Below are 27,211 nucleotides of genomic sequence, written 5' to 3'. Positions count from 1 at the left end.
ATTTCTTGGGAATGGTGAATAATGCTGCTCTGAACATTGGTTCACAAATGTCTGTTCGTGTCACTGCCCTCAGCTCTTCTGGGTATATACTGAGTAGTAGTACTGCCAGGTCATAGGGCAATTCAGTATTTAGTTTCCTAAGGAACTGCCAAACAGTATTCCACAGCGGCTGCACCATTACATATTCCCACCAGCTGTGAATAAGTGTTCCAATTTCTCCACATCCCCTCCAACATTTGCAATTTCCTGTTTGTTTAATAGCAGCCATTCTTCTAGGTGTGAGGTAGTATCTCACTGTCATCTTAATTTGTATCTCCCTTATAGCCAATGAATATGATCAGCTCTTCATGTGGTTTTTAGCCATCTGAAGACAAGTAAGTCATGTTGACAACTGAAAAGGGCAAGAGGTTCGAGGGGGCCATAGGGTCAAGAAATGTGTTTTGAAGGTGGTAGTGCATTTTTGCTGGTGATGGCCTCCTTAGAAACTGCTTGTCAAAGGGCTCTTAAAATGTTTTAGACTAGTTAGATTCCCCATATCTGCCTTTGCTTGTTCTTTTTATACCTCATAAGTTGTCTTTCCTCAGTGTCTTCCCAAGTAAGCCTTCATGATGTATCCAAGGCTTAATGTGCCATGATGGTCAGACATTTCCTCGTGCAAGCAAAGATTTGTGGCTTCCTTTGCAACTAAAAAATAACCCATCTATGTGTTCCAGAGGTATGCCAGCAGAAGAGACCATTAACCTTTTATTCTGGGCTGCTTGACAGGTGCTTGGCTTTACATTCTAAGAATAGCTCCTCTGTGAATAGTCCTCACAAGGGGGACCAGGAGGTGGGATAAGACTTCTCTGGTGAAAGTTTGGATTCTGTTAAAATTTTCTGACTAGCTGTTGCAAATCTTGGGTGTTGGAGTGGAAATCCTGGGAAGGTGTTGGGTAACCTTGGGTCTGATATAGGTTATAGCGAGGTCCTTGGTTAACAAACATCTTGACTGGTTCCAGGATTTATGGTGATTCTTCAAAACTACTTGGCCTGGGTACACGGGAACCCCCATAGTTTCTGACAGGACCATTCTGAAGGTCTTCAATGTAGTTCTGTCTTTCTAAGCAATGTCCCCAGCACCTATTGAATAATTCAATTGCATCATCTGGCCTCATGCCTTCTACATTAATCAAATATCTGCAGATGAGATAGCCAGTCCTGTTGAAACCATGGGTACAGTGGACCCCAATAAGTTTGTCATTATCTTTATTTTCTTACAAAAACTCATTAACAGAACATTTGAATTTTAAAATCATGGCACCTTATGTCCAATTGTAAAAATTTTTAAGTCAGGAATTGTTTCTGGTAAATCATCTGGTTTATAATACTGTTATGATTAAGTTAAATCAATAATCAGTCCAAGTTCTTCATTTTGTTGTTGGATTTTGTGAAAAAGATCCAATGGGGAAAAACATTCTTCTGGAGCAAGATTGCCTTCAACTTTAAACTTTGAAAGCAATGAAACGAGTCCCAGGCATCAGTTGTCCAACTGGGAGATAGTTTTTCCACCTTTCAGGAATGTGGTTTCCACTTTTCCCTTTGGGTTAGGAGCCTGCAGAAGAGACACGTCCTGGCCATAGCCGTGGCAAGCTGACACCAGCAGCTCATGTGGGCCCCAAGCTGCCCTGTTGTATATATTTAACCACAATAAAAAAAAAAAAAAGAAAAAGAAAAGACTATAGAGGGCAAGGGTGGAAACAGAGAAATCAGTCAGGAGCCTACTGCAATAAAGCAAAAGACGATGGTGGCTGAACTAGGGTCTAAGGTTTCTTTATAGGGTCATGACAATGTTCTAAAATTGGAATATTTTGATGTTTGCACAACTTTATTTTCAGTAAATATATGAAAAATAATGAATCGTATACTTTATATGGGTGAACTCTATGGTATGTAACTTATTTCTCAATAAAGCTGTTAAACAAAGAAAAGAAACGGGAGAATATGTGAGTCCAAGGAAAAATAAAAGAATTGACAAACAGTACAAAGGGCTGGGCTGAGATTAGAAAACACAAAGTTGCAGTGGTATCAATAGGCATAAGCTTATGATTTCTTTAAATATTTGGAAGTGTGCAGACATAAACAAAATGGTCCAGGGTTGGAGTTGTGCTCTGTGGGTATGGTATAAAGACAGGGATGTAAGGAGGTTCAGAGTGCTTGTGAGAGAGGAATTCAGGTGATCAACTATGGAGCCATGGGGTTCAGTCTGGGTAGCAAAGGAACTAAGATTAGAATGAGAACTGACTGTAGAAAAAACAAAAGGGCTAAAATTCAAGTTCCTCAATACGATTTATTATGCCTGTGAGGGTCTGGCCCCTCTCTTTTGAGCCTCATGTCTTGCTTCTTTTCTTACATAAAGGTTCTAGTCATAGAACCTTTCATTTTCTCAAGTGCCTCTCACTCTGAGTCTCTGTACATTCTGTTCTAGCTTTTCCCCTTCCCCTTTTAGGTCTCACCTTAATCGTTGTTTCCTTAGGTCTTCCCTGATCCCTAGGCCTCCCTGCTATGTATTCCCACAGCACTCTGTATTTCTTTTACCTAAATACTTTCTTGGAAGCATAAAAGACAGTTCACTATCAACAAAAATAATAAACAGCAGTTCACTATCAATAAAAATATTTTAAGCCCTGTTAAAATAAAAAAAGGTTGTTTGAAAATATTTCTTCCAAGTTATCACTCTCGCTTTATTTGAACATGAAGTCAGAGGACACTATTTGAAGCTATATTTATCTCCTCTCCATTTCATCTCACTAGTGGGATCAGGAAAAGCCTTTTCTGTAATTGTAAAAATGTTCACAAAAATATTGCCACTGTGGAGGGAACTGCCTGAAAATGTAGAGCTGTGCTCCAGTAGCCATGTTTCTTGATGATGATTGTATAATGATATAGCTTTCACAATGTGACTGTGTTATCGTGAAAACCTTGTGTCTGATGTTATTTTTATCTACCTTATCAACAGATGAGTAGAACATACGGAATAAAAATAAACAATAGAGGGAACAAATGTTAAAATAAATTTAGTTTGAAATGCTAGTGATCAATGAAAGGAGGGGTAAGGGGTATGGTATGTCTAATTTTTTTTTCTGTTTTCGTTTTATTTTTTGTTGTCTTTTTGTTTTTCTGAATTGATGCAAATTTTCTAAGAAATGATCATGATGATGAATATGCAACTATGTGATGATATTGTGAATTACTGATTATATATGTAGAATGGAATGACCTTCTTATGTTAAGAAGGTTTGTGTTTCTGTCTTGTCATATTTAAAAAAAAAATTTTTAATAAAAAAATTAAAAAAAAATATGGCCACAATTCAATGCTGTCACTACTGATGCACTTTCTTAGATTAGAAAAAAGCAAATATTTCATTTTCAAAATTCAATTGTTAATTGAAAAGTCTTCAATTTATTTAAAAAATTTTTACATGCAGTACAATTTTTCTAGAATCATTGGCATTTACATTATATAAATGGATAGCTTTACATGCTTTGTCATGTGCTTAGACATTTTGTGTTTGAACTGTGTTAACATTTATATTTCACTGATTTTATCTAATAAAATTTGAACTTTCTTGAAATATTAAAGAGACCTATTTGGTGATTTTGCTCTGGTATTGTGATGACTAAGACATAAAATGGCATGAGTATTCTGCCATGAATTCTCTGAGAGTATTCTCTGCCACGAGAAAATTATTTTCTGTGGAAGCTTGGAATGCACGTATATCCTTATTCCTTTGTTCTGATTTCATATTTGGTAAGAAAGTTTCTGGTCAAAGATTTGGATTTCCAGGAAATTTGAAACAAGTGTGTGAATTTTAGGTGGCAAAGAGAATATTTTGGTTATTGTAAAGTTTATTTCTCTGTTTTGGCTTATTCATTAAGTCTTTCGGGGGCTTTATTAGTGTATGTCAATTCAAAATTTTTAGGGTGCATTAACAAAACTTAATTTCTGGCTCTACAAAGTTGCAGAAAGTGACCATGGCAAATATTACCACTCTATGGCAAAAGAGAATTAAGGTTGGACGGTGCAATGATAGCTCAGTGGCAGATTTCTTGCCTGCCATGCCGGAGACCCAGGTTCGATTCCTGTGCCTGCCTGTGCAAGAAAAAAAAAGGGAATTAAGGTTGATAATGAACTTAAAGTTGTTAATCAGCTGACCTTGTAGTGGGGAAATTATCCTGGATTATACAGATAGGCCCAGTCTAATCACAGAAGTCCTTAAAAGTGGAAGCAGCAGCAGAAGACAGGGGTCAGAGAGATGCATAAGAAAAGGACTCGACCTACTATTGCTGGCTTTAAAGATGCAGGAAAGGGGCTGTGCTGGTTTAAAAATGTTGTGTACCCCAGAAAAGCCATGCCCTTTAATCCTGATTCAATATTGTAGGGTGGAAACCTTTGATTAGATTGTTTCCATGGAAATTGACCTACTCAATTGTGGGCGTGACCTTTTGATTAGATGGAGATGTGACTCTGCCCATTCAAAGTGGGTCTTAATTAGTTTACTGGAGTCCTTTAAAAGGGGAGACATCTTGGAGAAAGCACTGTTGCTTCAGAACCGACAGAGACACAGACTTGCTTGGTGTGCCAACAGAGAGCAGACACCTAGACACAAATGTTTCGAGATGCAGAACCCAGCAGATGTTGCCATATGTCTTCCCATGAGATGCTAAGCAAGCCAGAACCCAAAGTTGTGTCCCAGGGGAGCTAAGTTAAGGCCCATAGAGAGTTGGAGAGAAAACCACTGGCATCAGAAGATGGAAGCAATGGAACCTGGAACAAGAACCAGCAGACACCAGCCAAGTGCCTTCCCACATGACAGACATTGCCCTTTCTTGAATGAAGGTGTCTTTATCTGAATGCCTTAGTTTGGACATTTTTATGGCCTTAGAAAGAAATGTAAACTTGTAACATAATAAGTTCCCTACGTAAAAGCTGTTCCTTTTCTAGTATATTGCATTCCGGCAGCATTAGCAAACGAAAACAGGGGCCATGACCCAAGGAACATGGGTGCTCTTTAAAGGAAAGGAAACAGATTATTCCCTAGAACCTCCAGAAAGGAATGCAGCCCTATTGACAGCTTGCTCTTTAGCTCAGTGAGACCTGTTTCAGAATTCTGACTTCCAGAATTGTAAAATAAGAAGTTTATATTGTCACTGCATTTGTGGTACTTTGTTACAGTAGCAGTGGAAAACAAAATACAGTAACATTCCTATGTTGCCACAGTACAATGCAAGTAGATCTTGAAGTTTATATCTTATTCTGAATATTAAAATTAATGTAAGTGGATAAACCCGAAACTATCATAACACAAAACTACTAAATATGTCAACTGGGAAGGAAGGGGTCAATAGCAAGCCTGGAACCCATTCCCTCTACTAGGAATGAATGACTTTAACCAAATTTTCTTTTAAATGTGTTAATGGTATTTACTAGTAGAAAGAAAATGGAAAAGCCTTTAACCTTAAGATGTTTTCAGCGGGATACATTTGGTCTCTTTAGATAGCTTATTGTAAAACATGGAATTTATGATGTGACTGGTTGGAGAATGGGGTTTAGTCATTTGTAATTAATGAAGTACAAAAAGGGGATGTTGCAAAACTGAAATGACTCCTCTTGTTTGAACAGTGCCTCTGCATGTGTTGCTCAGAAGGAAACTTTAAATATGAAACCAAAACACATCTCAATGAGGGAGAAAAAGGGGAATCTGGGGATCTAAGTCTGGTAGTCCTTGACTTCTCCAAGAAAAGAATGCTTTCACCTATGCCTGGTGATTGCCAGTATCATTTGAATCATTAATTGTAAATCTAGGATTTACAGGAGTCTGATTTGACGATCCCCTTGGGCTGAGACTAAGCATGTGTTCTGGTATGAAAGTATTTATGAACCCTAGAAAAGTCATGTTTTAGTCCTGATCCAATCTTGTGGGAACAACCATTTCTTTTAACCCCTATTCAACAATGCAGGCTAGAATCTTTTGATTAGATTATCTCCACGGAGATGTGACCCCACCCATTCCAGGTGGGTCTTGATGAGTTTACTGGAATCCTTTAAAAGAGGAAACATTTTGGAAAGAGTCCCTTTTTTGGAGAGCAATGAGAAAGCGAGAGTGATGAGAACCACGAGAGCCCACACAGCCAGAGATCTTTGGAGACGAAGAAGGAAAACGCCCCAGAAAGATCTTCATGAAACAAGAAGCCTGGAGAGAAAGCTAGCAGATGTCCCCATGACTACCATGTGCCTTTCTAGTTGAGAGAGAAACCCCGAATTTCATCCGCCTTCTTGAATCAAAGTATCTTTCCCCAGATGCTTTAGCTTGAACATTTTTATAGACTTGCTTTAATTGGGACATTTTCATGGCCATAGAATTGTAAACTAGCAATTTATTAAATTCCCCTTTCTAAAAGCCATTCTGTTTCTAGTATATTGCATTCTGGCAGCATGTAAACTAGAACACATAGAAAAGTTATTTTCTGCTTCTTATTAATTCAGAAACATTCCTGTTTTAAATTCTATCAATCCGATTTCATATACTTTGGATAGAATAATTTGGTATTATTGAGGATTAGCCATTGTATAATTTAAAAATAACCTGATCAAAGGGACATACATGCATTGATTTGATACTTTATTATATAAATTTTCATTTATTTGAAAGATTACAAAACCCATTTTATGACAGGAATACAAGCAATATTGTTCCAGGATTTTTCATGGGTACATTTGAAAGAGCTTAGATTACACACTAATAGTATGATTTGAAAACTTCCCAGATTAGACTCTTAAGTAAAACAATTTAAAGTATTGAGCGATATTTGTTCCTTTACAAGCATATCTTAATCATGGCAGCTGTGCCAAGCATCTGATGTAAATTCACCACCAATAAAAGGTACAATACATATGAATTCATAACATGGTACCTTGGGCTTCTGGCATGCCTTACTAGAGAGAAACTAGTATAAAGTAAGATCATATAGAATAATAGAAAAATATTTGTGATTTTTTTCTTTTTTAAAAACTGTTTAGATACCCACCCCATTTCCACTCATGGCCAAAAATGCAAAATAATTACATCCCCCAGGTGTACATCTTCCCTTTTGTTTTGGGTAAGAGTGAAGATAAACCTAATAAAATGCACATGATTTTAAGAGTAAAAACTCATCTCATAATCATTAAGGATCTAAAGAATGGCAATACCTTGAAGCTTTTTTTTCCTTAGTTAAAAAGCAAAGCTTTAGATGGCTAACTACTCACAAAAACACAAACTTAAATCTTTATCCTTCTGCCCTCGCTTGTATTGAAAAGTCCTATTTTAAATACATCAGTTTGAAAAACTCAGGGTACGGTTCCTTCAATACTACAATGATATTAAACTAATCTACTTAGGACTATTACAGGGACTCTCTTCTCATATACCTTTACATATACTGTACTCGAATGCTATGTGCTCTAAAGAGGCTTCCTTGAGGTTCATACCTCTGAACTTAGTCTCTAAATTTTCCTTTCTACTAATCTCTATTCAATGTCATATACTTTGCTAGTTGCTCTGGAAGAAGTCATGGAAATTTAAACAGCTTATCACACACTTCAAGGTTATATGGCAAAATAACGAGGAAAGTGCCTCAGGAGGTAGGAGGTAGGCTCTCATCCCAACCCTTGGTATGTCCTATTATGAACAGTTACAAGACTGGAATCAAAGTGGTAAATGTGAGACTGACGGTAATACCAGGCTAAGTAAGTCGACTCAGTCACTAGAATTGAGAACACAGTCACACTGAACTCAGTTACACGTCACTAGATCACACAGAATACAGCAGTGTCAAAAATACATAAAACACACTGTAGATACAAATTCTTCTTGGCATCCTTATTTAGGTATTATCATTATGCAGATTCTTCACTGGAAAAAGTGGTTAAATGTGGCTCTGCAGAACACCACAGTTCCAAGAAAGTTAATTTCACTCCTTCATTAACTGTTCTCCACCAATGGTCACTTGGGGAGGAACCAGCAAAATGTAAGCAATCTAGAGGTAAAAAGAGGACTATTTTCATTAATTGAAATAAAAAATACTGAGTTAAGTCAATTAATCTGTGAATTAAATACGGCTCGAAGTATACATTGAAATTAAGGTTAGTCACATGGAGGTAACCTTTCACAGAGACAGAACTCTTAGGACTGGACTGGAACCTCCTGGTCTAAGCACCAAGGGTCAGCCATGGAACCCACTCTACTTTGTTAATCACATAAATTAGATCTCTTCTGACCCTTTCCATTCCTGAGATATGCCAATACCTTCATAAATCTCAAATGCTCAATACCACTATGAAATAGTATTTTCTCTATAAAATATAGTAAAGCAAGCTTAAAATTTTAATGTCAAAATTTTATAAAGACCAGGAAGTAAAGAATTTCAAAGACATGGTGAGATGTATATTGCTGGCCTTTATGGTGATTAAGCCCACATATATCAAAGGCCTCCAGATCTTGAATGTTTTTTTAACTCTCATTCCAGGATGGGCCTGCTCTAGCCCTTTTCTACCCAACCCATTCTGAAAAGTCTTCTTGGGCTCAGGAGGCAGAATACAGCTACCTGGCCAGTCCCATCTCCCATGATGTCCCTGGCCTCAGCAGAAGCCATTTCTTAAAAACAAATGGGAAATGGTCGACCCAAACTCGCTCTTTGAAGTGCACTGCATGTGAAACTTGGAATCCCTGTCACATACACACCACACCCTCTCCATATACTCACTAAGTATCTTTTCCAACATTCCAGCCTCACAGCATATCAACTTTGTACCTTGTCAAAATTATTACATTTTTTTTGACTTCTGGGTTGCTTGTGAATAAATCAATCTGTATCAAATCTGTTAAAGTCAATGGTCTATTGTATTTAGAAAGACATCTCTGTAAATCAGGAGGTGAAATGATTTATATATATAGAAAAACAAATAAAAAAACTTACCTTAATTTAACATCCTCACTTGAAAAGGAAGATAAAAAACAAATGGTAGTGTAATCCGTAATTTTCAGTAAGTGCTTGGAAATGTTAAATGAAAGCTATCATTTTGGATATTATTTAGGATTATAAACTAAGAGGAGGTCTGTAAAAGAGGCCTGATAGTTTAGTTCCTTCTTTCACAGTGAAAGATCTTTAAGACTGGATGGGAGCCTCCTGGGGAGAAGCCCTAGTCCTTGGCAGCAATAATTGGTGCAGGGCAGAAGCCTACAAAGGACTCAGTGCCACAACTAAAGGGGCCTGGAAGAACTGGACTTTGAGAAATTAATGGCAAGGTTAACCCATCACAAGTACATTTAGAGCACATTCTTGGCCAAGTTTGTTCCACTGCAAGTCAAAAGCAATAGAACGCCAGAACCATTGATGAAATAAACCATGCTCAGAAACTGCTTTTTATGCAGAAAGCCCTCAGTTTTCTGAATACATAACTTGGTTTTCTCCAGTAAAACTGACAGAATTGATTAGGCAAAGTAGGCAATACCTCTGAAGCAATAAACTTGGCATTCATATACCAGTAGAGGATTGTCCCAAGAAACAGTTTTGAACTTAGCTGATGGTCAAGTGATAAGGTGAAGGGAATTCGCAGCACAGTATTATGAGAGAAAAAAAATTGAATGGGGGAAGTTAAGGATTCAGAGTTCTTGCTTTGGGCCTCAAGTTCTTGACATGTAATATGAAAAAGTTGGACCAGATAATTTATAAGGATTTATATGTTTACTTCTAGGTCTAAAAGACTATGATGGACAATACACCTAAGCAATTGTGGCATATCATCAATGTCAATAAAACTCTGAAAATTTATCTTTTTTTCTACACAGAGTTATTCTAAAAGTGACAACAATTTGGGATAGTCATAGATTGAAACACTGAATAAAATGTGGAGGGGGATGTAGAGGGGGACAATCATTCTTTCCAGGCCATGGCAGAAAGAGACTCTTAATAGTCAGTGTCCACTGACTCAAGATTTTAAAAAACTTTATCTAGATCTTCAGATAGCCTTTTTTCAATACATTTTAATCTAGAAGATAAGCTTACATCTGTTCTCTAGCAATAATCATTTTGTGTCACTTGGGTGTAAATGAGAATTTAAGGAATCACTAACAGCTTCCATTATATTAAAATAAGCCACAATCTTTTGGCTTTGTATTCTTAAGGGAAGATTTAAAGCTTTTGGCAGGAAAAAAGATTTCTGACGTAAATGGCTTAGTCTATGACTAAGAAAGAGCCATTGGAGCACACTGTTGATGAGGTAAGGTAAATAACTTTTTCCTTTTTTTTTTTATATTACATACTGATGTATGCTAGGGGGCTTGGCAAAGACACAGGTAATAATAAGTACAGAAGTTTCTTTAATCAAATAAAATTATATTTTATTTGATTAAATTATATGTAGATAATGAATACTGTAATCTAGGCAGACAGATTGCCATTATGAAAACTGATAACTTCTGAAGTCAAAAGAAGCATTACATGGCTATAAATCGTAAGATTCAGAAAACACACAATGAACATTCACTTAGCCTACCTTAGCAATGATGTCAGGTTAGAATAGATATTGTTTGATCAGGAATGTTTTATCCCTAGAATAAAAACGTTTAAATCCAATTTCATAGAGAGGCCTGTGGCTTTTATTACATTCAAATTAGTGCTTAATATAGAGTATCTATTTTAGCATGAAATATCCACTGGGACTTTAATTACCTGTTGCTTAATTTTCCTTCTCCAATCTCTTCATGACTCTTAAAGGCCCTTGATATATATTGGCAAAATCCCAAATTATATGCCAAATACTAAGTATGGATACTACTTACGATTAAATGTGCAAGGGATATTTCCTTAATTAAGGAAAACAGAACCTGAAGGATTTGCAAAGTATATGGACCAACTTCATAGGTGTACTCTTGGTATCATGCCACACACATACGATAACTTTTAACAGCTCTTTAAGTTAGTCTGAGAGAGCACCTGCCTTTAAGGAACAAACAAATAAACCAGTGAAACAGACATGGGGAAAGATATGTACATTTTTGAAAGTATTACATTCAACAGCTGTTCCACAATCTGGTCATTTTTAGGGTTGCCCATCAATACTGTTAATCCAGGGGAACTATTTAACCAGATTTAATAGTCAAATGATTAATAATAATAGATTCCAAGTTAAACAAGGCATGTATACATTAAAGAAAGCAGTACAGAAATGTACTGTATATGAACTGTTTACAAAAACATACAAAATGTTGGATGGCACAAAGGATACAGTGCTAATATAAACGGATTGTTTAAGCTAAGTGCTTAACATAAACTGTCCATCCCTATAACTAACAAAGAATATTTAAGGGACATGAAATATTTCCTATAAAAATAATGCTATATGGTATAGAGTACTTTATTCAGTGTATTTTTAGGTGGTATTCATATGTTCATTATTCTTCTTGTTGATTCAGTGAATATATCTTCATCATGTTTCCATTTCCATTCCATCCGAAGCTCCAGGAAAATCTAACTTGCTAACAATCATTTAAAGCGAGACAAAAGCAGGAGCAGCAGCAGGAGCAGCAGCATTATGGGTACCAGCTGGGACAGTGTGTGCTTGCAGATGTCTCTCAGATATGTGCTACCTGTCGCCAGAACTTGTGCTATCAGCTTACACCATGGTACCAAATATCTCACTGAGGTCACTTCACAGAGCTGTTGAGGTGATTTTTTTAATACCTCTCCGCTGAGCAAGAGTAGAGCGGCCTACTGGTTCCAAAACTGGTGACTGATTACGGTTTAAAGCAGAATATGTAGCTGCCATGGCACCCTAAAAACGGGAAAGAAAGGCAACAACAAAAGTGACACAGGTAGTTACATATACACAAAAAACAAAATGTAGGATTTTTCCCCAGATAACCTCTTCATATACAACTTTTATATAGATTTGATTAGTTTCATAATGAAAATAATCATACTAGTCAAACCTTTTGATTTAGCTAAAGTTGCAGAGGTCAATGAAGGAGGTTGAAATTATGTATGAGAGAGGACAGGGATGGGGGTCATAATCAGTTCTATTTTTTCTCAGCACTATTCAATTTTTTAATTTGCGTTTTACTTTATTTTTGCTTTAATAATGCATATTCTGTTCACGCAAAAGGTGCAGAGGACAGGAGGCAGGGGTTTAACTTGGCTGATAGAAAAATCAAGCAGGGGTGACATTTTAAAATTCATAAACAACCTAAAAGTCACAGCTGTTACCACACAGCATGCCCAACTTCACAGCTTTCTCCTCTTAGCTGGCTATGGTGAGAGAAACTTTGAAGATAGGGGCCTCTAGTGAACTTTAATAGGTGGCTAATAATTTTTTTTTTTAATCATGGTAGCTGCATCACAAAAGTTCCAATCAAGAGGGTGGTAAAAAGAAGGCACAGATCATTGCAAATACCAGGGATTTTTTCTTTCTCTTTTTGTAAATATACCATCATATATAAGCTGAAATTTATCTCAGGGTGGTGGGGTTGGTTGGCAGAGGGAAGGGATAGGTTGGACTAAAACTGCATATGTAACTATTCAAATTTTTTTTTCTTTGTGACCTGTTAATAAGAGAGGCAACATGGCTTGTTCTTTTGGAACTTGTTCTTGCTACTGCTGACAACCTAAAAGAGTTTGCTTCAGGCTTTACAGAAGAAAGAAAAGTATAAAGAAAATTTAGGAAACCCATAAGCTTATTTTTCCGTATTTATAGTAAATACCTGTTTATATAGACTGAATCATTCAAACTAGTTTTATTATTGATGTTCTGGCATTCCTTGTTTTTTTCTTTCCTAAATCATGTGCTGTGAGAGCACCCCACAGCTCTCCTCCATTACTGCACACGCTCATAAGGGGTGCTGCACCTAGAACATCTCCCTCCGTCTGTTGCAGATTAATACCTGTGGGCTGTGGGGAACTGAGACCCATTAGTGAAGCTGACTTTGCTCTGTCTCTTCTCTATAAGCCCTGAGACTAAAAGCCATAAGGACCTGGAAGGACCTGCTGGTGGAGGTCTGCTACCCCTAGCAACAGGAAGATTTCATTTACATAAAGGTGTTTTGGAAGAGAGATGGACTGTCATTGTGTTGGGTGGGAACCTTTCAAGTGCTGCTCATCTCCCCTATGGCTATCAAAGTGAAAGAAAAACTCATGTGGATTCATACTTTCCATGTTAAGCCAACACCACTAGAAGACGACTGTGGTTCTCAAAAAGGACTTGAAACTTAGGTTTCCCAGAGTCTCTGATACTGGTACTGAAGTCAAGTGAAAAGAGGTATTCTAGAGAACTTATTACTTTTCTCATAGACTGCCTTGCTATTGTATTTACAGCAGTGGTTACTTCAGTAACTTTAAAATTACATTCCTAGAAAACAAACATATTTTTGGCCATGTTTGTTTCTATACTCTCAGTACTGGTTCCCACAACCACATATTTCTCTGACTCAAGTTCCTAGTATAGACATGGTCTGGACTTATGAGTCTAACCATCTGATTATTGGCAGAGTATAAGCAAAATCACCTGAATTATTAATTTTTGATAATACCAAAGTAAAGATAATTAGTGTGCATCCATATATGCAAGAGCTAAATTTAACACAGAAATTTTTTGTTAATTGGTTGGACTGGAAAGATCTTTGTAGAAACAAGGAGTCCCTTAATTACACTACAATCTAGAGAAGTGTAGGAGTAACCCCATTAGCTACTTGTTTCCTCACTTTCACTATGTTTGGAGTTTGGTTCAATAAAACTACCGATAGCTGTGAAGGCATTACTAGTAAATTACTTGCAAAATGGTATGTAAGATACAATGGACTACTGAGCAGCTGCAAGAAGGAATGAAGTTGTGAGACATGCAACTGGGTGAATGAACCTTAAGGACAGAATGTTGAATGAATGTCAGAAACAAAAAGACAAATATTATCATGCCTCACTCATACGGACTAATTATAACATAAAAACTCAGAGAGTTGAAGTCAAGAGCATGGGTTATCAGGTTGGGGCCTATTGTAAAGTTCCTAGATTGTAAGCTCTTACAGCAGTCCCATATATTCAGGTGTTTTTTTTTTTTTTTCTTTTGCATGAGCAGGCACCGGGAATCAAACCAGGTGTCTGGCATGGCAGGCAAGAACTCTGCCTGCTGAGCCACTGTGGCCTGCCCTATTCAGGTGTTATAATTGCTATTTCTAAATTCTGAGATACTGAGCTATTTGTACATAACCTGGTCATTCCCTGAAAATCCAGGTATTTATGTGACACCTGAGACTCAGAGTTAGAGCACTGAAGCTATGAAAGTCAGCATTACCCCATTCAGCAACTGTTAAAAAAGCTGAAAAAGTGATCAGACTTCGACCAGAGATATGAATGAAGCTGATCTGGATAGGACTGAGGTAAATCAGAATACAGGGTAACGGATGATATGCTGCATTTTTCCGTGCAAGACTAAAGGGAAAGATGTTTATTTGGTACAAAATTTGTATCTTGGATAGCACATTATCTAATTTAACTTGTATGGTTAGTTTACTTGAATACCATAATTACATGGAATCTTATATTTAGGGTGTGAGATCCTGTTGGTTTGTCCAGGTTAGTGTGATGCCCCAATATACCCCAGAGTAAGTTGGACAGAGAAAAAAAATTTTTGCAAAGTCCCCTTGGGGGACTGGGGAGAAAGAAGGACATATTAAGACATCCCCATCTGGGTAATTCCTGCTATACCTACATGGAGAGGAGACAACCAATTCAATAGGCTGAGCCCTCAATCTTGGAGTTTGCCCCTATGCAGCTCATTCCTGCAAAGGAGGACCTAAGCCTACTTATAATTATGCCTAAGAGCCACTCCCAGAGAAGCTCTTTTGTTGCACAGATGTAGCCTCTTTCTCTGAGTCAACTCAGCGGGTGAGCACACTGCCCTCCCTGCTGTGTGGGACATGACTCCCAGGGGTATAAATCTCCCTGGCAACTTGGTACCTGACTCACAGAGATTAACCAGGACCCAGCATCATGGGATTGAGAAGGTCTTCTTGACCAAAAGACAGAAGAGAGAAATGAGACAAAATAAAGTTTTAGTGGCTAGAGATTTCAAACAGAGTTGAGAAGTTATCCTGGAGGTTATTCTTATGCATTATATAGATATTCTTTTTTAGTTTATGATGTACTGGAGTGGCTGGAGGGTAGTACCTGAAACTGTTTGAACTATGTTCCAGCAGCTTTGATTCTTGATGATGACTGTATAACTATGGAGCTTTTACAATGCGACTGTGTGATTGTGAAAACCTTGTGTCTAATGCTCCTTTTATCCAGGGTATGGACAGATGAGTAAAAAATAAATAAATAAATAAATAAATAAATTAATTAATAAATAAATACGGGGGGATAAAGGGTAAAAAATTGAGTAGATTGAAATACTGGTGGTAAATGAGAGGGAGAGGTAAGGGGTATGGGATGTATGGGTTTTTCTTCTTATTTTTTTTCTGGAATGATGCAAATGCTCTAAAAGTGATCATAGTGATGAATACAGAACTATGTGATGATTTTGTGAACCACTGAGTTTATACTGTGGTTGGACTGTATGTGTGTGAAGATTTCTCAATAAAAATACATATTAAAAAAAAATGGTACGTAAGTCTTTCAATAGACTCCTCAAAAGTAGAGATCCCGGGCCACGGTGGCTCAGCAGGTAAAAATGCTTGCCTGCCATGCCCGAGGACCTGGGTTTGATTCCTGGTGCCTGCCCATGTAAAAAAAAAAAAAAAAAAAAAACAGTAGAGATTCCTCCCTACTACATTTTGAACATGGCAATCCCCCATGCTTATTTTAATAGGTCCCAGGATTATTCAATGGACAGTTTCCAAAATATCTGAGGCCAATATCATCAGTCTTCATAAGCAGACATGTGTTGCTTGGGTCCTCCCATTCTGGAAACTGTTTGTTAAGGGGGCTGTTTGGGGACACTCAGGACGAGAAGGGACTTATTGAATTGTATTGGATTGTATCCTTAGAAGACTAGAGACAGATCCAGGTACAGCTTTGATATTGAGACCCTGACTAATAAAAGCTTACTGCTATGGGACAACTGTGAAAGCACATAATACACTGCAAACTGGACAGGGTCATAACATCATACAAGCTACTGCTGTGGGAGCTTCTTCAGAATGGAAAAGGGGAAGAATTTGAAATTGGATTGTTTGGAATAGAGTTCAATGCTGGCAGAGAAAATTACCACAAAGGCTATAGAGGCACTCATTTTTATAGCCCAACAGCAGTTAGCTATAAATCAACTCCAAGATATCATCATCAGTGCAAAATTACAGGATTGTTCACATTTGGGGAAATAATTAGGATTTTAGACCATGACAACCCCCAAAAGGACAGAGGAATGGTGTAGAAAAGAGAAACATCTAACTGATAGACAAATTGAAATTGGGCATTTACAAATAAGAGATTGAGGAAGTCAGGTCTAACGTCTCTAAATTAATGTTAGGATGCACATTTTCCCCAGTCCCAGTATATATGAATAAGCAAAGATACATGTCAGTTACTCATGGAAATTTAGTTGACTGTTATGACAATAGCAATGCTGAAAAACAGCCCATGGGCTGGGTTTGTCCTCAAAACTTAAAACAATGAGAGCCATGTTTACTAAACACTGGGAGTTCAGTCTGTACTTTTGACCCAATGCCTCCGAATAAGACTTTGAGATAATGGATAATGGTCATGGGTGCCTCTGTATTTCACATAAAAAAAAATTTATTTTGGAAGATGGAGTAATTACAGAGAAGTATAAATTATCATGTAAATGTTATGTTACAATGTAATTGGTGACCATTCTGAAGAAATTTCTTGGATCCTCCATGAATAATTCTTAATTAAAAATTTAAATTATCAAGCTCTGGAGCTGATTTATTCCTAGGCCTGGATAGGGCAAGGTTTCAAAAGGAGCTATAATATAATACTCAGTTAACCATTTGAAAGCACAAGTAATAAAGATATCACAACAGTTAGTGAAATTACCATATGACAAAGCAGAATTTTTGTGCACTGCTGGTTAAGAATCTTATTTAACAGTTCACGACTGGTATGAGATAGTTAAGTGTTATTCCCCCAAGGAAAATACTTTTTGATTATCAAATTGTGATTCTGATATTTGCTTTTCATTTTTCTATAGAACTGCTGGATATTTAGGTGATGGTTGTTACGTAGTATTATGTAAGGGAGGGGATTGCAACTGCAAATACAAATTTAAAAAGGGGGTGCACTTAAACAAACAAACAAACCCCCAAACAGAGAACCCACACTAGAACTGCATAGCAGGATGAAAGGAAAAGGTGGATAGGGGCATAGAGTGTGTGCCTCCTAATCTTGGATGACTCTGTTTCTCCCAGAGTATGTTTGGAAAATGCTGACTTGAAGGGACCATTTACCTTTACTAGATGTGGTGCATCCTGTCTGTTGAGTTGGTATTGCGGCAGTTGGTCCCAGTGGACAATCCAAGGATGTCTGAGCACAAGGGCAGCAGTCAGTCTCTGATGAGGGTCTACATGAAGCATCTTTGACACCAAGTCCTGTAGTGGTAACAATAATAAAACCAACAAATCTTTTAATTTGCTTGTTTTTCTATGGCACTAGATACTGTTGAACATTATTATTCCTTAGTGATTATTCTTCCTGGTTAGCAGGCTTTGGGGCTCAAAACAATTTAGTCGACAAGACAATTTGGTAAAAGATAATACTTCAGTCGCTGTTTTCTCCCCCAGAGCAAGAGTAATTTTGGCGCATTACAAGGGTACATCTGCCACATTTTATGTATCTTTAAGTACTTTGGTTTTCTCCCCCTAAGATTTTCTGAGTTTAATATATTTTTGTATGTTTATGTCTAAGTAATTTTCAGCTACTTAAGACGGTTTTTGTTCTATTGGTAATATTGAAAAGTAAAATATAAAATTCCAACAATTAGAATTTAATTGGAGGACTCTTAAATGCCTGCCAAAAAGATTTCAGAATTCTTTTTATTTTTTTTCTACTTCAAAGCAACTCATGGATCTTACAGAAAAATCAGACAATACAGAGAAACAAAAGAACACAAAGAACACCACATAATCCCACTCTTCTAGAGACAATCACTGCTAATATTGCCCATCTATCCAAATACTTTTCTATGCATTTAATATATAGCCATACAACCACTATGTGGTTTTATTTTCTCCAAAATGGTAACACAACTGTGACTTATAAAAGCCATCTACCACTTGTTTAATTTTTCATTCAAAATATATCTATGGAGTACCAATCAAAGGCCAGGCAGTCCTGCTAGGTACTGGGTATTTAGCAGTGAACAAGATGGAAATGCACTGTGACCTCATGAAGCTTTCAAGTTCAGTGAGGGAGAGACAAAGAATCAATTACAAAGAAAATAATAAATTCTTTGATGGGATGAATAAATACAAGGGGCAGCTGGAGAAACACAAAGAGACTTCTGACATGAACTGGATGGGGTGGATCTAGAAGTGACTACTTAAGAGAAAGGTGAGAAATGAAATTACAAACAGGAGCTTGATTAGAGAAAGGAAGGGGAAAACAGAATGTCTCCAGTAGATAGACTGAGGTGTGTCTGGAAGCCCTCAGATGTAAGAAAACATGTCACAATTAAGGAACTGAAAGGAGTTCAATGCATTTAGTCTAAATTGTAAAGGAGAATGTGGCAGCACATGAAGTGGGAGAGGTGAAAGGGACCAGACTATGAGGGCCTTTGTATACCATATTAGCAAATTTGGACTTATCCTGGAAGCAATAAAGCATTTAAGACCAGGGGATGATGTGGTCAAGTGTGTATTTTAGAGAGATCACTTTGACTAAATGTGGGAGGAATATGGATTGCAGGGGGCAAGCTTGGAGACTCCAATTTGGAGACTGGTGAGAGATGATAGCATCAGGGAAGGGCATTAGAGACAGAAAAACAAAAGGATAGAATTGAGGTAGGTTCTATCTGAACCTGGTGGGTGCTTGGATATTGGGGATGGGGGAGATGTTATTCCAAGTACTCCTTTGCTATGAGACATTTCGAGTTTCTTACAGGCTCTGAGTTGGATGCTTTATTTGGGTTCTCCATCCTCACCCATCTCTTTCTCTCTCACTCAAAAATACAAACTGGAGTACAAGTTAATAAGAAAAAGATTTGAGATAATCTCAATTTGTTTTAACTTATTTTAAAAAGTATTATTGGTAACATCACTTGATGTGACTCACAAGCAATTATGATAAAGTTTGAGGCAAAATCCATGGAAGAGAATTACTGCTCCCTATAGTGAACTAAAGAAAGGAAAATCTGGGTAATTCCAGTCCTAGGTATATACCCAAAACAAATAAAAACAGGGACTCAGATACTTGTACGCCAATGTTCATAGCAGCATTATTCACAACAGCCAAAAGTGGGAACAACGCAAGTGTTCACCAAGAGATGAATGGATATACAAATTGTCCTGGTTTGAAACTTATGTATCCCAATGTTCTTCTAATTCATTCTTGTGAGTGCCAACTTACTGTGGGTAGGACCTTCTGATTAGATTGTTTCCATGGAGATGTGACCCACATGTGACCTACCCAAACCAAGGGGAGTCTTAAACCTATTTACTGGAGTCCTTTGTGAAAGGATAAAAAGACAATAAAAGCCTAGAGAGCAGAGAGACATTTAGAGAGAGAAAAGAAATGCCCAGAGACATTTTGGAGAGAGGTGAAACAGAGCCTAGAGACAGAAAAACACCCTGAAAACACTATGAGTGGACCTGCAGGACACAGAGAGAAGGCCAAAGCAATCAGAAGCTGAAAGCAATGCAATCCAGGAGCAAAGGACCAGTAGGTGTTGGCCACGTTCCTTCCCTTGTGACAGAGGAACCCTGGATGACAGCAGGCTTTTCTTCAGAGTCAAGATATTTTCCTCTTGATGCCTTAATTTGGACATTTTCATGGCCGTAGAACTGTAAATTCATAACTTAATAAAACCCCTTTGTAAAAGCCAATCCATTTTTGGTATATTGCATTCCGGCAGCATTAGCAAACTGAAACAGATTTGGAATGAAGTTCTAACACATGCTACAACATGGATGAACATTGAAAACACTACGCTAAAGGAAAGAAGCCAGATACAAAGGACAAATATTGTATGATTTCACTTTTAAACAAATTCATAGAGACAGATGTAGCTTAGATGTTACCAGGAGCTGGTGGGAGAGGAAAGGGGAAGCTGTTGCTTAATGGGTAAAGAGTTTCTGTTTGGGTGATGAAACAAGTTTTGGAAATGGATACTGATGATGAAAGCACAAAATTGTGAATATAATTAATGCCACTGAATTGTACACTTAAAAATGGTTAAAACAGCAAATTTTATGGTGCGTGTGTGTTACCAAAAGTTTAAAAAGGGGGAAAATCTGATTGCTGCAATAATTACTATTTTTTAATAGTTTCCCAATATCTTAAGAAAGTCTAAAATCCTGAACACAATCCACAAAGCCTTTCATAATCTGTGCTCAACATCTACTCTCTCCTGCAGAAGCTGCACTAATCTTATCAAACTACCTGAAGCTCCCTGGAGGCATTTTGCTATTCCCATTCTATCATCATCATGGATATGCATGTGCTGCTCCCTGAGTTTAGGATCTACTACATCCTCCTGCTCTCCAAATTTGTCTGGCAAATTCTTTCACTGTTTTTGGAACACGTTCCTAAAATCTTTCTGACCAAGCATCACCTGTGAACTTCTTGAGCACAGAAAATGTACCACTGTTATAGCAATGCAACACTGTATAGGACATTTTGGGCTGTTTCTCAAGTAGACTTGAGCTCCCTGAGATCAGGAATTCTATCTCAGTCATATCTTTTATACCTTGAGGCTTCATTTATTAATAAACATATGATTGGTGCTCAATAAATTAATTAAAAAGGATAAAGGTACCCAGAAAAAGATATTATCTGGTTTAAGAACTTCTAGTGTTATAAAAAGGTAAAGGCTAACATTGATTTTAAATCAAAATATTATCTACACTGACTAAACTGGTCAACTGAGGCTTCATGCTCTATGCCAAAAGAATCTATATAAATCTTTGACAAACTCTAGTTATTTACATAATTACCCCAACTCAGGCTTCTATTTCTAAGAAAAATCAGTAAGAAATTTTACCAATATGTACCTTCATCTTCAGTGTTTTTCTTATTTTGAGACAGAAAACTTGACTCTTTTGTTGTTGTTGTTAAGAATTTTCCATGAAGAAAGTGAAACTACAGCACAGTTGTAAAGCAAGTCAATGTCATATGGGGGATGGCAGATCTTTCAGAAGGACTTTTCAAATTGATCTCAAGTAGACCCAGCAAAAGTATACTACTACTTATTGTGAAAAAGTTGAGAACCCTTTCTTTGCAATATGAATCAAAAATAGAACACGGTGCAGTTATTTCAGGGAAGAAGGGCTTTGGAATCAGACATTTAGTTTGAAGTGCTAACATGCACCTGATGTGTAACCATGGACAAGTTGCCACTAAAATTGTGGGTCTTGGTTTACCTATATGAAACGGGAATACTCCTACCTATCTTAACAGGGTTGTTATAAGGATTAAATGGGATAATTTAGGTCAAGTGCAATGTAAAGCACAGAGTAGATGCACAAATCAGAACGACTACTACCATTATTATTAATAATTGTTATCAATAAGAAATAGCTTTAGATGTATAGATAATAAGGCCAAACTGAGACCTTCTGGGAAAGAAACAAAAATAATTGACCTATTTTGTTCAACTAGTGATATATTTACTCTATATATAGATTAGAGGAGTTGTAATTTGGTCTATTTTTGATTTTGAGTTTAAGTCTTTTGGTAAGATTACTTTAAATTACTATTTTTTAATTAATTTTAAAATAAAAAAATACATAACAAACGCAAACATTCAAAATACTACTTATTAAAGAACTTTTAAAATTATATAGTATAACATATATACAAAGCAAAGAAAGGAAAAAGCAATAATTTTCAAAGCACGCTTCAACAAGTAGTTACAGAACAGATAGATCCCAGATTGCCATGGGGTACCATTACTTCATTTTAGATTTTTCCTTCTAGCTGCTCCAGAACATTGGTGGCTAGAAGGAATATCTATATACATATTTATCATCACTATTGACTTTTTTGCTCTCTTTTGTGAAAAATAGCATATATACAAAAAGCAATAAATTTCAAAGCACAATAGCATCAATTAGTTGTAGGACAACTACAAATTCAGAGTTTGGTATGGGTTACAATTCCACAATTTTAGGTTTTTACTTCTAGCTGCTCTAAGACACTGTAGACTAAAATAAATATCAATATAATGATTCAGCAATCTTAGTCATTTGTTAAACCCTCCTTTCTCTGTATAACATCACCATGACCTTTGATCTATCTCCCACTCTTTAGGGGTATTTAGTCTATGTCCATTTGAACTTTTTCATGTTGAAAGGGCTGTTGATAATATGAGATAGGGGGATGGAACTAGTTGATGCTCTGGAGAAGCTGGCCCCTCTGCATAAAATACTACTTTATAAACAAAGTTCACAACCGATATTCCTCCTTGCCAGGGGTTATGAAAAATTTTCTCAACAGCTTATAATAGAAAGTCATACTTACCTTTGCTGTGTCTGAAACAGAATTCCAGTAACCACCACTGAGTGAGAATTTTCCGCTACCTATTCGTGCCAATATTTCCTCTGGTGTATCATCAGGGCCATTTGCAAATGGAGTATAACTGTGTTACATTAAAATTAAAATGTTAATGAACAAAATTTCTTTTTTGGTTGGTAATTTTTATATTTATTTATAGTGTCCAAAAGTATTCTGAATAGTTCAGTTAATATAATACTTTACTGAAGTCTACCAAGTGTAAAAAAATCAACAAAATGAAGTTCTATAAAGCACCAGGTCAAGGTATAAGTTAAGAAATATTAATGAGACTTATTACATGATGATATAAATATTTTAAGATACGACGTATTATAGAATAAACCATAAAATAGCATGTTTATGATACAATAAATACGAATATAAGACTTCAAGACATTCACATACAATACAGTATTGAAAATCAATAACGATATAGCTATAAATGTGGTATTATTAAAGGACTGGATAACAAGAGAAAATGTCAAGATAGATATTACAACATAAGGATTTTTTAAAACTGGGATAATCAAAGAGCAAATGCTTACAACATATGGCATACACTCACCCTGTAAGCATTGTATACAGGAGGACACCAAGACTCCATATATCACAAGCAGCATCGTAGCCTTGTCGTTTTAAAACCTAAAAAAGTAAAAATGAGTATCACAACACTGCTTATTACACAGATTTGTATAGACTCTTAACTGAATTATATCCCCCAAATCAATACATATTAGTAAAACTACAACACAGTAAGAATAAGGCAATATTCTTACTACTACTATCACTACTACTAACTCACATATATACACACACACAATTTAATTTTATATATGAATTAATATTTATTCAGTGCTACCACAGATACAGAGAGATATAAAATAAACTGAAGATAAGATTCTTATTTTAATAAATTTTTATATTGTATGGGGCTCAAAAAATGGTTAAATAAAACAATACCTTTTTTTTTTTTTTTTTTTTTTGCATGGGCAGGCACTGGGAATTGATCTCTGGCATGGCAGGCAAAAACTGTACCTGCTGAGCTATCATGGCCTGCCCTAAAACAATACTTTTAAGAACACATATAATTTAGTACAAATGATACAGTACAAAATAGTATTGATATATAATTTGATTCACTCAAGCATTTAATAATAAGCAACTATTGGGCATGAACTGTAACAAATAAAAAAAAAACAACCTTCCTGCCCTTAAGAAGAACAGAATCTGGCAAGGAAATAAACATAAAAACAATTTACAATATGATGTGATAAGCATTATAACAAAATTATGTCTAAGTTATGAGTATAAAGATGAGGAAGCAATTTATTTTTGATATAGGTAGGGAAGGCTATAGGGCAGCTTTCTTGTATTGGACCTCTAATTAAGAATTCAGCAAGCAAAAGGGAGATGGAGAAGACAGAAGACATTCTAAAGGCAGAGTAGCACATGTTTAGTGTTAGGCAAGAAGTTCAGTGTGGCCAGAGCTTCAGGGAAGTGATAGTAGTAGAGAGAATGAAAGGCTTTTATAAAACTATCTTGTTAAAAATTTAGATTTTTTTTCCTGCAGTCAATAAGATGTCATTGACACGTTAAATAGGGAAATAAAATAATCAGGTATGTATACAAGAAAGACAACTCAAGGTACAGAAGAAATGCTGCAAAGAAGAAAGACTGGAGACAAGGACACCTGATAGGCAATTTGTAGTAAACTAAGTGAAAGGCTCTAGCTATCTGCACTACACAGGACAGGAAGAAGAAGAAACAATCTTTATAGATAAAACTGGAAGGATTTAGCATAGATTAGATGCACAGGTTAAGGGAAGAACAGTCTAAAATATTTAGGAATCAGAGTGGGAAGAATTTAGTGGCAGACTGGATGTGGAGAAAGGACAGAGAAGGAGGATTTCTGGAGGACTTCAAAATTTTAACTTGGACAATTAAATGGCGAATAGGAGACAAGGAGTTGAAGGACAGGTCTAAGGAGAGGTGGATCATGGACGGTTTCCCGAAGATGAATTCAGAGGCAGGTTTTGAAAGCAAAAAAACATTCTAGTGAGGGAATGTACAAAGGCATAATAGTTACATGGTGATTTCAAGGGGCAGATTGTTTGTATGAAGCAGGAAACGCATATGTGGAAAAATGAGATGGTTAGATTAATTAACCATGCTTGCACACCAATATGTAGTAGAGACTGGATACACTGACAAACAAGAAAAACCTGTCCCTCGTTAGTTTTAGTAATACTGGGAAGAGCAAATGCAAGTAGTCTTTTAAAAAATATACCTAAAATGTAACAAAATTACAATAACTGAAAATGTAGAGGGTAAAACTCAACTAATAATCCAACTATACTAATATTACCAACTATTATTCTTGTGAACTATCTAGCACATGGTACAAAGCACAGATTTTGGAGCCAGGTGGCCTGGGTTCAAATCTAGATCTGACCTCAGGCATGTTGATAACCTCTCATCACGCACCTGGAGCTTGTAAAACGCAAACAAAAGTACTCACTTCATATATTTATAGTGAGAATGAATTATTGTACACAAACTATATGATGTGAGGATGAAATAAGTTAATATATGTGCCTGGCACATAAATTCTATATTAGGGTGGACCATTATTTTTATCATCTTTTTCATATTACATTTTTCACATAGTGATAATATAAAGGCAAGAAACCTGGAGGATAAAACAGAGGATTCTAGATTTGATATAACAGGAACTGCAATTTCTTAGAAAAAGAGGTAACTTGAGCAAAGCAGAGCTTGAAGACAACTATGGTAGCTTTATAGCTATTATGTGGAATGATCACAGAAGGAAAAGAGGGAGGAAGCCTGCACCTAGGTGATAGCAGCCATCTGGGGTGTGGTGATGAAAGCATGACTAGGATGGCAGTTCTGTGAACATAAGAACATAGGACAATTGGCAGAACTGGTTTTAGGAGATGACAGAGATGGTAGCTAGTTATGTAGCTGAAGAGAAGAAATGATCTTGAAATTTTAGCCTAAGGAAAAACAGGAAGACAGTGACAAAAACAAAATTAAAGCATATTAGGGAAGGAGGAGAATAAGCTAGTTTCCATTTAATCATATGTACTGACAAGAACAAAAATGTTAGCGATTATACAGAAACATAGAAGTCAGGGCAAGAGATGGATTACAGGTAGTGGACTGATGGCAGAATGAACTACTATTATCAGAAGAAGAAAAGGGGCTGACATTTTATTCTAATTGTTTATTCAGTCAGTCTTCAATTAAACAACTATTAATTCTATATTAAACAGCAAATCATTTTTTTAATATAATGAAATAGTACAAGCAAACTCTCTCACAATACCTCTGGTGCAACAAAATTTGCAGTATAACAAGGAGTCATGAGAAGACCATTTTCTGCTCTTAGTTGTTTTGCAAAGCCAAAATCACAAATTCGAATAGATTCTGGATTACCAGATTCATCTACATAAAGAATGTTGCTAGGTTTCAAATCTCTGTGAACCACCTAAATTGAAATACAAATTAAAGAGTTACATTAACAATACATTGTCCTTACTGTAAAGTCTTTATTCACATACTGTCAAACAATGCACTTATCCCAACATTATAAAATGCTGATAATGTGAACATAACTCTCTAACACAGACCTGGGGTAAGGATAAGGAAACTAGAATTTCCTTCCCTGCTCTTTGTCCAATTGAATAACTGGCTTAAGGGGGAATGCAAATAGCAAAGATATCTATCTCCAGGTAATTCATTCAAAAAATATTTGTCATGTGTCCATCATCATGTGCCATGGCAGTGTATAAGGAACAGCAGATATTGTGGTGAACAAGATCCATAAGATCCTTGCTTCTACATGATAGGAGCTTACACAGTAGTAGGGGAGCAGAAAATAAATAGGCTGAGAGATGGGGTTTAACTAGAGAGGTTAACTTGAAATAGAATGGTCAGGGAGGGTCTCCAGAGGAGGTAGCATCTGATCCCAGACCTTCAGAACAAAATGAACAAGCCATAAGAACAGTGGGAGGAGGTCATTCGAAGTGGAAGGAACACCAAATACAAGGTAGGTAGTAAACAAATGTGTGTTGACAGGCTAAATGGTACAGGCATGGAGTTTAGGAATAAAAGAGAAAAACTCAAATCCAGACTTTGTTCTAAGCATAAGGTGCTTATTAGATATCCAAATGACAATGTCACAAAACAAAAAAAATTATGTTTCTTTAGAGTTTTGTAGCATTTTCTTCCTTTAATCACCTACTCAAATACTATTATCAGCCTGTCTGGCACGCTTTATTAGATATAAGTATTTCTTCCATCACCAAATTATTATTTTTTTAACAAGCTGTGACACTTTATTTTTTTAAAAAAGCCTTCCTTTCAAATTTTTTAAAAAGTAGGGATTCTCATTTTCCCCCACCTGAATTCATAAACATGGTATACAGAACAGATGCATTTAAAAGCTATTATT

General features: G+C 36.4%; 1 protein-coding gene and 1 pseudogene across 6 annotated transcripts in view; both read right to left on the bottom strand.

Moving 5' to 3' along the window:
• Positions 1–782: 782 nt before the first annotated feature.
• Positions 783–6,967, bottom strand: LOC143672134 (RNA/RNP complex-1-interacting phosphatase-like; annotated as a pseudogene).
• RPS6KA3 (ribosomal protein S6 kinase A3) overlaps positions 6,643–27,211 on the bottom strand; it is a 111,098-nt gene continuing 90,529 nt past the window's right edge. For all 6 annotated transcript variants that reach the window (XM_077146626.1, XM_077146625.1, XM_077146622.1 and 3 more), the window contains 5 exons: positions 26,084–26,245; positions 23,303–23,379; positions 22,705–22,822; positions 17,478–17,618; positions 6,643–11,851 (listed from right to left, as the gene is read on the bottom strand). In XM_077146626.1, coding sequence (XP_077002741.1) covers positions 11,729–11,851; positions 17,478–17,618; positions 22,705–22,822; positions 23,303–23,379; positions 26,084–26,245 — 621 coding nt within the window. In that variant the 3' untranslated portion in view covers positions 6,643–11,728. The remainder of the gene's footprint in view (positions 11,852–17,477; positions 17,619–22,704; positions 22,823–23,302; positions 23,380–26,083; positions 26,246–27,211) is intronic.

This window comes from Tamandua tetradactyla, chromosome X (assembly GCF_023851605.1).
Source record: "Tamandua tetradactyla isolate mTamTet1 chromosome X, mTamTet1.pri, whole genome shotgun sequence".
Taxonomy (NCBI): Eukaryota; Metazoa; Chordata; class Mammalia; order Pilosa; family Myrmecophagidae; genus Tamandua; species Tamandua tetradactyla.
This window is presented reverse-complemented; position numbering and strand designations above follow the sequence as displayed.